The sequence below is a fragment of the Pelmatolapia mariae genome, linkage group LG7 (assembly GCF_036321145.2).
Source record: "Pelmatolapia mariae isolate MD_Pm_ZW linkage group LG7, Pm_UMD_F_2, whole genome shotgun sequence".
In the NCBI taxonomy this organism is placed as follows: domain Eukaryota; kingdom Metazoa; phylum Chordata; class Actinopteri; order Cichliformes; family Cichlidae; genus Pelmatolapia; species Pelmatolapia mariae.
Genome location: NC_086233.1, coordinates 27,943,666 through 27,955,673, shown reverse-complemented (window position 1 = coordinate 27,955,673; position 12,008 = coordinate 27,943,666). Strand labels below are relative to the sequence as shown.

Genomic DNA, 12,008 nt, shown 5'->3' with positions numbered 1-12,008 from the left:
ACAGCAGTAAATGCTGCAAATTTAGTATGTAATAAAAAAAAATATTCCGCCACAGTAGATTCCTACAGGAATTCCTACACAGGAATCTACTGTCAACTACTGCTTTGATGATAGCTGTTTCTGCAGAGTAGCATATCTGGAGATCTGCATGGAAGAACTTTTAGACTTTCAGAATTTTAATTTGATAAATATGTGAAAATGTCTGACTCTTTAGAGTTTAAATTCATATTAGATTCACTCGCTGAACTGTACCTTGTATGCTATAGGAAATAAGCCATATGACTCATGTAACATCTGCTTATATCTTGTTGAATTCAGGTTGTTAGATCCACAAATAGCATTGAATATTAGTAGCACAGGACACGTGATCACAGCCTGTAAACAAAGAAAATCTACTGGAATTAATAACTGAATCATTTCTAAGTGATTAGCCCTGCGACAGACTGACGACCTGTCCAGGGTGTATCCTGCCTCTTGCCCTAAGACAGCTGAGATAGGCCATGACCCTGAAAAGGATACATGGATAGATGGATGGATGGATGGATGGATTTCTAAGTGATTATTATCCTCACACTGCATTGCTGCTCCCGATCTTAGGGTTTCCCTAGCTCTGATATCCCACTTTAATCACTGGGTGTATTAATAATTTAAATACTTTGTCAAATAAAATCAAGCTCTTCAGTCATGTTAGCTAGCTAGAAAGCAGGCTACATCATGAGTAAAATAAGTAGTTGATATATATATTGGCTAATAAGGCTCTTGAAAACACGGCCAGGGTTTTACACATAAAGGATTTAGCTGTTTGATCAAAGATGTAAGTTGTCTGTGGTTTTATTTTTAATCTCTCTGCAGTTATTTTGACTTCCCCCCCTGCTCTCTGATTCATCGATCATGTATCTATTTGTGTTTTCTATTTTGCTCTTCTTCACGGGAGGGAAAGGAGACAAAGAAATGAGTGTTCACTTATTCACACTCAGTTGTAATCTAATTTTTACATAACACTCAGCCTCTCCCTTTATGGATGGTGTGTGAATGTTTGGATATTTTCAGGTGAAAAGGTGAAAATCCTGAGCGTTGAATCTTGTTAGTTTCATTTCTGCTGCCTCATTTGCTCAGGTGAGGATTGTGGAGAATGTAAACCCTCCACCGCTTCGGGAAATATATGTGCTTCGGTTAAAATTTCACACATCTCTGTTGTGGCCAATTACTCTGCTATCATTGCCTTCTTAATGAACAATTAAGCCTGAGGGTATTCTTGCAGGAAGCTGAGAGCCGTGACATTTGATTATCATGGTTTTTGAGTTAGATTTGGAGTGTTGAGGAAAAATAAGGAAAACTTCCTGTCTAAAACATTTGCCAGTCGTGATTTTGTGTATATCAGATGGACTATGTGCCTTCTCCTATCAGTCTCAGTAGACAAAACCACCAAATCTGCACCTTTATATTTGGACTTGGTTCTCTTATACATGAGATCGCTGTGTACTGAGCTCACATTAGGAAAATGGACTGAGAAATATGATTTTTATAAAAGTCAAAGGTGGTAATGTTTAAATTAAATTACTGAGATTTCAAATATGTTAGCAAATAGGAATAAAGATGTGGATTTAAACGTGTTATTGTAAAGACGTTAGAGCTGCTCTGCCAGTCTGCACTGCCAGAGGTCACAGGAGAATGGTCAGACTGTTTCAAGCTGACAGAACAACAACAGTAAGTCAAATAACCACTTGTTACATGAGGGTACGCATCTCTGAATGCACAACACATTGAACCTAGATGGGCTCCAGCAACAGAAGACAAGATGGGAAACTGAGGCTACAATTCATATGTGCTCACCAGAACTGGACCATAGAAGATTGGAAAAATGTTTCCTGGTCTGATGAGTCTTGATTCTGCTGGGGCATTCAGATGGAAAGGTCCAAATTTCAACATGAAAGCATAAATCCATCCTATTCTGTATCAGCAGGTCAGGAAGGCGATGGTTGTCCAATAGAGCACATCTGGGATGTGGTAAAACAGGAGATTCAAATCATGTAGCTGACAAATCTGCAGCAACTGCATGATGCCGTCATGTCAGCATGAACCAAAATCTCTGATGAATGTTTGGTACCTTCTGAAGTCATGCCATGAATGATGAAAAAAAGGGGACCAAACCAGTACTACCAAGGGGTAACTAATAAAGTGTGTATATTTTGCTACAAACTGTTTATGTGGTTGTGGCAATAGATTGTGGATAATCTTATACAGTAAGTCAACCATAGCCAAATAAATAAGTAAAGAAAAATAGATAGTTTTCTGCTTCCTCACTGTAGTTAGAGGTGTGATGACATGTGCTTGTGCTTTGCTCAACATGTCTCATTCACCTATTCACACACTTTTTTCTTCGTCTATCTAAAACTAACACACCAAAGAACGCATCAGGAGCAATTCGGGGTTTGGTATCTTGCCCTAGGATACTTTGGGATGCAGCCAGGGATCGAACCACAGGCCACCCATAAACACCTGCTTAATTAAAATGGACCTCTTTTGCTCAAATGAAGAAATAACACTGCAGACCAGTCAGTCTTATATTTGTCAAAATATGCTAGAATTATCACACAGTTTACCAACCATACAATCTGGGTGTAGATCCTGTGTGGTTGTGGCATTCGAATAAAATAGCTACTCTAAATGTAGAGCTGATATTTGATGTTGTGTTGGCTTTAGCTGTTTGCCGGCCTTGTTAAATCTTCACCAGCAATGTTGTCATCTATAAACAGGCACTGATGTCCTCTGTCAGGGGGAGAGGAATGAGTCCTGTCCAATTAATCTGATTTGTGAGCATATCGCCGTTTCTTGTTACCAGCTGAAATACAATACAGGCCATCCCAAAAAGTTGTCAGCAGTCCAAGGTCATTTATTACCCCACAGTGTATGAGTCTGCACCTAGCATACAGATGACTCTGGTATTATATTGAGTCTTATTAGTTTTCCAGATTAGTGTGTACATAAGTGAGCGTGCACAAAGCCAGGTTTCAAACTGTGGTGTTTCTGCTTCAGTTGATTTTTAATCACGTACATCCTCCCCTACTTCTGAGCAGTCATTGTAAAACAAGTCTTTATAGAAGACAGTTGTTTCATTGTATTAAGGTTTTATCATGTTGATGGGAGCTGGCATGCAAATGGAGCATCCCATTCAGATTTCTGACACCTCTGTCTGCATTTTCAAGGGAAAATAATACCATAAAACTGTACTTTAAGCCTGAATTAATGCATTAATTCTACCACAATTGACACAATGTACTAATACTGAGCAGGGTTTAATTTGTCAGGATGGCTGTCATAGTCTGGCGAGTTTAGGCGTCATCCTTGCTGTCCTTTTTGCTTTCTGTCAGACGAAAAAGGCATGTCGTTTTTCTCTGTTGTTGTTGTTGTTGTTTTTTTTTTTTTTTTTTAGGAAACAGCACGCACAGACACTTATTGCTGTGTTGGATGATTGGCGGCTATGGCTGTGCGTTGATGGTGTTGACTACTGGAGATGTCACTGGATACTCAGACTCAACCATAAGCAGTACTGCTTTAGAGAGGACTGACAGCTTATATTTCTAAACCACTATGTGCTGAAACTCTTAGACAGACTTACCAATTATTGTCTATAACCTTGAGTCTGACATTATGGTGTGACATAAAGAAACCGTCAGACTTTGATCCACCATCTTTAAAGCATCTGACTTGAAACTGCTTTCATTTTTCAGCATGATAATGATCCTAAACACACAGACAATAAAAAGCATACCTGGATAGAAACTATCAGTAATAGATTGGCCTCTCCAGAGCCTGGACCTCAACAATATTGAAGCAGTGTGGGATCATCTTGACAGAGAATGAAATATAAGGCAGCCAACGTCCAATATCAAATTTTAACTAGTTTTGCAGCTTCTATTGATAAAGACCTAGTAATTAAATAACAGATAAGCAATTAGATGATAGTAAAGTCCCAGTTTGTTTAATGATCTTCTGTAGGAATTTCAGTAAAATGCTTTTTTCTGTAATTTTAGACATTTCTTACAATTATTATGTAGAAAAACTAAAAAATACAGTTGAACTTCTTTACCTTATATTCAGACATCTCAGGGATTAAACACTGACAGAAAATTTCACTGGTCCGTCCCACTTAGAAACAAAGTGAGCTGTACGTGGCCCACCATGTAAAATCTGTATGACATCCCTGATGTACACATGTCCCATGTTCATAACAAAATACAAATAAATGATGGTTGTCTCAAGACTATTGCACAGTATTGTATTTTGGAAAAAAATCTAGATCTATTTTATGGTCAGGCCCTTTTGATAGGCATCAGTGTGAGACAATTAAAAAAAAAGATACTCAGATATCGATTTAGCACTTTCTCAGTTTTATTTTCAGTTCATCAAGCATTGGTTACTGTATGTCAAGAACAGTGACAACCACAGATCATCACTGATGTTAATGCTGCTACTAATTAAAACAAACTATACAGCGAGTTCAAATCACGCTCATCATTCTTTATCAGTGGCCTCTGTTAAGCAGAACCTTGTAGAGTTTCACAAAATGTAACTTTGATCATTTAATGGAACAAATAGATTCTGTGAGCAGATATCACTTCATAAATTCATAGGCAGCATCATAAAACGGTGTATTTTATTCCCCTTTTGGTCAAAGACAAAAAAAAGGAAGATATTTACAGGAAAAAGAAAACAATCATCACTCATGAGATGCTATTTTTGCCAAAACATCATTATTAAAAATTAAAAAAAGGGGGAAAAGAAATATGAATCCTAACAGGGTAGATGCACCCAAAACAACCCTTACACACAAGTAGTTCAAAAGATATATAGATGTATATATATGTATTTATCCATATATATTCTGTATATATGCTTCTCTACAAAAAACAAGTTTACTCTTTATACGAGTAAATACATTCTACTCTACAATCACCATAACAACTGTGTACATTCCCAACCAAAAGACTTTGATCATTTATCAGGAGGACGATGGACGTGAACAATCCATGAATTATGACCAGGAAGTATGCAACAACATGCTTGATGTGACTGCAGTGCTGTATATGTATGTGTGTATGCATGCGTCTGCATGTGGGTGTGTTAATACATACCCCACCGCCCCACCCTCTGACATAAACGCACACACCCAGAGAAAATGATCTGTTCTGCAGTTAGTCTGTGCCTAAGCAGTGGAAACATAATCCAGGATCTATTTCTGCAGCTCTGCAGAGTTTCAGAATCACTTGCGGATGGACTTTCCGGGTCTTCCTACGGCACTTCTCTCGTTGCTTCCAGACAAATTTAGCATGATCCCCAGATTTAAACACCAACTTTCTGTGCTAATGCAAGAGTGAGCAAGACAGGTTTTCTTTCAGATTTACACACAGGAGAGCATTCTTTTCCCCCCTTCTTTCCTGACATTTCATAACTGTCTAGACAGATCACATCTCTCACTTCTGAGACTGCAGGATGATCAGATTTGTGCAGCAAAGGCTTCGTAGTCTTTGGTGTCTAGATGAATCCCATCGTGTAGTAAAAAAAAAAACCCCTCCTTGTTTTCCAAAGGCATTCATGCATTTTCCTTTTTGACCTGGCAGGAGGAGAAGAGGGGCCTTTGGGAAACATGGCTATATCTCCAGATATAAATGGGGAGCAAAATCTCTCCGATCTCTTAAACCATTGAACCTATCGCAGAATTTAAACACTCAAAGCTCCTGCATGTGTTGCCACTTTTTGGAGACAACACTCTTTCTTCTTTTCTTCTGATAGCTTAATTTATCACACAGGTAACTGCCAGTTCAACAAAAAAGCAATGCATGTACAGTGCTACAGACAGCCTAGTATAAAGCACTAATAAATGGAGCAGGTGTGGGTGTGTTTTCTCAGCTATACATGGCTCATATCCTAATGTACAAACAAGGTCCAACCACTTGTGTGACTCACATAGTTCACAAATACTCAATCCATGGAGCAAAGAGTGTCATGTCGACTCAGTGCGCTTGGCTGTTATTGTCGGTAAAAGCTGAAATATTTACACATTTGAGTACATGTGTGCTTCTGTGTGTGTGTGTTTGTCTTGTTGCATACACGTGCGTGTCAGGTAGCCCTGAGTACAATGCGTGAGTGTATTGCTCGTGCGTCTTTTGTGCTTTTTAGATTTACAGGTGTAGTTTTTGTTGAACGCCCACCAGAGGCAGTGTAGATGCAGAATAACAGGGATGTGTCTGTGTGCCGCTGTTTACTCGTTTATAGTGATCTTGGGGACTACTAGAGTAGGAATGACATCCATCAGTGGGACTGGAATCCAGAAAAGACAACCATTATGTTCTAAAACATTATTCACACTGACATTTCTTTTCAAGCCGCTCATAAGTGTTTTTTTTGGTTCCAGAAAAAACACATCACTGCAATATTTTCTATTCTGAGACACTTTGTGGTGGAGTACGGCTGGTTTTGTCACTGACCTAATAAAAGTGGAAGATATCTAGTCAGTTCATCAGTCAGCCTCCCTTCAATCTCTCAATATACTAAATATAAGTATATATTTTTTCCTCTTCCCCTTATTTTTCTCTCTCTTGATAATTTCTTTTAACTCCCCAAACAACTTGGATACTTAGAGTATATTTTCTCAGCTGAAACATCAAGCAGATTTCTCATCTCCTTACTAGATTACTAAGAAAAAATGATGCTTTTAGATATGGTGGTATCATTTAGGAGACAGCAGCTCCCCAGTAAATAAAAAATACTGCTGACTGGAGGAGCCACTGCCTGCACATTCCCGCCAAGCTGCCTGTGCCAGGTTTAGACTGACCCGCTTTCTTTGTGCTCTCAACCTCGCCACCCTTCGTCTGAATACGGTTGTCCGGCCAACAGACTAAAAGGACTGGGTCAGTAGTCAGGGTGACTCCTCCAATGTGTCTGTACAGTCTGAGGGGAAATGAAAAGGTTGCTCACTGAAGTATGACTGTCTGCCTTATTAATGTGGGCCATCTGGAGAGTGAGAAAGGGGCAGAGAGAGGGAGATGAAGGCAGGGCAGGGAGGAGGGCATTTTAGAAGAAATTCTCAGCTGATAGAGGTCTGTTTCCACACAGCTAACCTCAAAGTTATTCACCTCCACGTGAATTCCACATGTGAATGAAAAGTCAGAGCAAAGCCTGCTCTAAACTTTATCCTACACTTTTAGAGATCAAACAAGAGCAGCTCTCTTCTTTAATGGAAAACCACTATAAAAAGATTGAAAAGCAAGAAACAGTCATTCACAGCAAAGACCCACAGTCAATTAATAAACCGAGATCTAGTTTGTGTGAGACATCTCAACTTAATTGTGCTCCATGTCAGAGCAGTAATATTTACTCTTGTAAAGCCAGGCTGTCATTAGGATTTCAAACAACTGTAAATGAAAGTTTGAAGATTTAATAACTGTATATTAGAGATTATAGACACATTATGGGAACAGGAAGTACACAACAGCCTCCATTTTGCTACCCGACCTCTCAGTCGCACAACAATTATCACCATCCTTGCAAAATTGTCAAGTTCTTTTCATTTTCAGCGTAGTAATGTCGCAAAATCTCACTCTAATTCGGCTTATTGTTTAGAAACGCTGACTTTAGAGTCATGCTGTGTCTATCGGCTTTTTCTCAGATGTCTTTTTTTTTTTGTTGAATCAAAGCCAGCAGAAACACAGGAGATCAAACTTGCGCCCAGATCAAGGCGAATGTGAGGAGAATCAAAGGTTTTTGATGCACATTTTGTAGCTTCTGCTGACTGACATCTTCTCTCTACTAAAGGTTAAAAATAAGAAAGAACAGCGATGAAAAACCTTCAAAACCATGTGAGAAACAAAACCCTCCCAAACATCATGCACAGCAACGGCGATTTACATTTTGTGTTGTGGGCAAGATCCCTTGTACAGATCAGCCATCAATGAAAAGTCTTAAACTATCGAACATATTGATCACATTCACACAGATTAAGTCAGATACAGGATGAAATGTGGTTTGGGGGTGAAAGTGGTTTGCAAAGTGGCCTGCAGAGGTGCACAAGCCACACAAGCCTAGAGACAGGCAACCTTCCACAGCTAGGGAAAAATGTGTATTGAGTGAATGGTTGATGGCCATTGCCCGGTGAAATCGATCACAGACAGAGTGACGTACTGAAAACCTCCTTTTAATGTGTCACTAACAGGTTGCCTATAATTTGCGTGCAGAAGCAGATTTGTCTGCAAACACTCACTGACTGCTGTCCAAACGGTAGTGAACATGAAGTAAGTGTCTGAAAAAGGTTCATCTGCAACCAAAGCAACCACAAGCCACGGGGTCATTTACCAGTCTCTAGGTCTGAGTGACTACGGCCTCAAACAGTGAAGACTGTTACATGAGATTAACCATTTGGCTGTGTATAACCAGCAGACGTGGGCTGGCACTGATATCAGCTGATCTGGAGGGATTGTGCTTAATTTGATGCCGCAAAATCAAATCCAAACAGAATCTGAATGAACTGCTTTAGAATTTACAGAGTTACCTAAACTGCCAGTAATTTTATGACATACATTTACAATGTGCTGTAACAGTAGTACTACACAATCAACTACTCAAAATTTTGGGATGACATGAAAAGCTAATTTGCCTTCCTTTACTGTAGAATTATGTCAAAAGTTTGTGGTCATTGACCTGGTCATCTTAGCCTCAATATTTAGAGACACATGGCTATGACCATATCCACAGATTGAACTTTTTCTTCCCTTATACAACTGAGCTGAACACCAAATGCGAATCTGATACTTAAATTATTTTCAGGTAAGGTAACATGAGGCCAAAGACAGCTTTGACACTAATAACTACGTTCATGTACAACGACGATTAAACGTACTTCAATAACTGCATTCTCAGTCCAAACTCCTGATGACCCAAATCACATTTTTGTGAAAAAACTGTCCCAAATATTAATTTGTATTGTATCTTTCCCAACCTGTAAGATGCTCATGTGTTTTCGCTACCAGCAGCATCACTTCCATACAGCAGAGAACAGCCACAGAGAGCTGGAGGAAACAATGTGTGTGAATGTGTGTGTCTGCAGAAAGAAGAAACAGTGAAGTGCCAGTGAGCTGTGCTTTTGGTCCCTATAAGGCTTGCGGGACGGAGCTGATGTGTGATCTGTGCCGAGGTGGTGGTGCGTCCATTAATGGAAGAGGGAGGAGCGTGTACATCCAAGCATACACATACTGTAACAACAGTATTCCCTGCCAGCAATGAGACTATAGAAAATGTGCTTTCTGACAGGAATAGTGTGTGTTTGTGTGTGTGTCAGTGTGTGATTATAAGTGTGTTCAGTAGCGAGCACCTCTGGTCCGGGCAGTGTAAACAAACCTCGGGCAGCAGAGAGCGTGCTCAGAAAGGCTCAGAAAGACATCAAAGATAGAGGAAAAGTAGGAAGGAAGGAAAGTAGGAAGCATTATTATTCTAACAGCACAGGTTATAGGAATACCAAAGATAATATTGCCTCTCCTAGAACTAGCTTCAATTGCTCAGTGTATATAAAATTGGAAGAAAGCTATACTGTGATATTACAGTTACATTACACTTTATAATTCTAAAATAATTTATAACAACAATAGTTATATTTTATAGAGTATTTACATAAATACATCATATATTAATATTGTCAACACATTGTTATAGAAATACACCATACATATATGTGTGTGTGTATATATATGTTATATTATAGCCACACGCACACATACATTGAATATACAATCAAAATAAGCTATTGCAATGCTGTGTTGGGTAAAACTTTGTTGGACATTCACATCTTCTCAAGTAAGTAAGTAGGTAAGCTCAAAGAGAGGAGTTCAGGTGTATTGCTATAAGAAAGACCAGCCCAGCCCTGCACAGTCACAGCTGAACGTTTCTCGTAAAATCCGAGTATTGCTTGTTGTAAAGTCGCTCTCCTCTGAGGAGATGATCTGGGTGAAGAGACGAGAAAACAGAAAGAGGTGCTTTGCGCCTCTCGGTCGATGGTTCAGATAGTTTCTGCCTTTTCTTTTTTTCTCAGGAAGAAAGTTTCTTCAGTAGACTGATCAAACTGAAACTGTTCTGAATGTGTGAATCCATCAGCTGGGATTCAAAGGCAGCCCGCATTAGACGGAGAAACAGATGGGCATGTGTGCAGCCAGGTAAGTGTGAAGAGCGCCTCCAACAATGTGCTGCCTCTAGAAGTCAGAGAAGAGATCCTGTGGACCCAGATGAATGATAAAAGGAGCGATGGTGCGCGGCTGGTAGAAAGGATTGTCAATAAATAGACCACCTGCAGTGATGAAGATCAGAGAAAAAGGAAGATTGACTAATTAGTACACTTTTTTAAAACACTTTTTTAAAGTGGTATATAAGTATATTAACTATATGAGTGTATTTAAAATAGCGCAGAATGTAGAAATGTGTGTAGAAATGTCCTGTATATCAAATTAAAGCAATAGTCAAAACACTTTGGGAAATATTCTTAATGGCTTTTTTGGAAGAATAGTAGATGAGAAGATCAATGCCGCTTGTCTAATGAATATGAAGATGCATCCAAAGGACACTTAGTTTAGCAAAAATACTAGAAACGGGGAAACAGCGAGCCTCTCTCTGTCCAAAAATGGTAAAATCCGACTAGGGGCGCCAGGAAGACTAATAGTTACACTTTTAGTTTATTTAACACACTGTGCTAAATTGTGTTATCAGTGTTATCGGGATCTGTAATACCTCCCGTGGCTGTGGAGCTGATTTTTCAGAAGAAAACTGGTTGCTTTAGAAGAAATGTACATTTTCCAGTCAGAACATTAAAACAAGTGTCTAGTGAAAGGTCCGTCTCACTGGGTTGGACCATCGTGATAGGACAGAAAGACAATGTCTTTGTCGGGGAATACAATAAAGAACCCAAGGTTTTAACCCAGGCTGCACAGTCCAAGAACAAGCCTGATCCTTGGTGGCACCATCCTGCAATCAGACTCAAAGGGTTGTCTGCTGGTGTCCAGGTGGCAGATATAATTGGACACCCCTGGGGATTCTATGTCCATGTCCTGTAAAGGTGCACAGAGTAAGACACTAAAAATCATTATAATTTAGTTTCTGCTGCTTTAATTTCAGCCACATTTCTACAATGCGAGCTCCTGAGCTTAGCTTGGCTAGCTGTTCCCCCTGCTTACAATCTTTATGCTAAACTAATGCAGCTTAAAGTGCAAAAAAGCCATAAAGCATATTTCCCTAAATATCAAAACCAGTAAATATTCTCTATGGATCTTTGGGTCTTTATGCATTGAAATAATATCAACCTGAACAAAAAGAATAAGAGAAAAAAACAAACAAACACAAAATGGAAGAAGTGGAAATAGTCTTCAATCGTGTAAGATTGTCTCAGAAGGACAGAGATTATTTAAGGGCTTTATAACAACTCAGAGGAGCTCAACCAACCATTGGACAAGACATTGGGTCCTCTCATCCAATGGCTGCGCCTCATAGCCGTAACCATGGAGACGTCCTCGAAGGGGGGTGTGGTTATCACTTGCTGGTTGGATGACCAAGACGTGGTTGAAGGGCCACGGGCAGAACTCTGTCTCGATTGGCACTCTTTGACTGGTGTGTTGATGGAATAAGCTTGAGTTTCACCTTCACTGCACTCTATTTACATTGAGCCATTTTCCTCTTAGCTATTATTTGTAAAGACTGTTTTTTTCTTTACAGTCATCTTATAGAGGATAGTTTTAAGCCCAGGTTTTAGTGGTATTATTGGTACTGGTGCTTAGCATCGAGGAAAAAAAATGAGCAAACACAACAAACCATACCGACAATGACACTGAAAATTATGAAACAACAACATGAAAATGCTAACGGTGAAGTATGATTTCATTTGCATGCTTTTGATTATGTAAATGTTTGTGATCAACATGAATTTTTGATGGAGCTACAACTCGTATGTCAGGCAAAGATGAAAAACACTGATT

At 39.3% G+C, this 12,008-nt stretch overlaps 1 protein-coding gene across 3 annotated transcripts in view; it reads right to left on the bottom strand.

Annotated features, from left to right (window-relative positions):
- Positions 1 to 4,384: 4,384 nt before the first annotated feature.
- The window catches only part of strbp (spermatid perinuclear RNA binding protein), a 92,005-nt gene continuing 84,381 nt past the window's right edge, over positions 4,385 to 12,008 (bottom strand). For all 3 annotated transcript variants that reach the window (XM_063478751.1, XM_063478753.1, XM_063478752.1), the window contains exon 19: positions 4,385 to 10,333. In XM_063478751.1, coding sequence (XP_063334821.1) covers positions 10,239 to 10,333 — 95 coding nt within the window. In that variant the 3' untranslated portion in view covers positions 4,385 to 10,238. The remainder of the gene's footprint in view (positions 10,334 to 12,008) is intronic.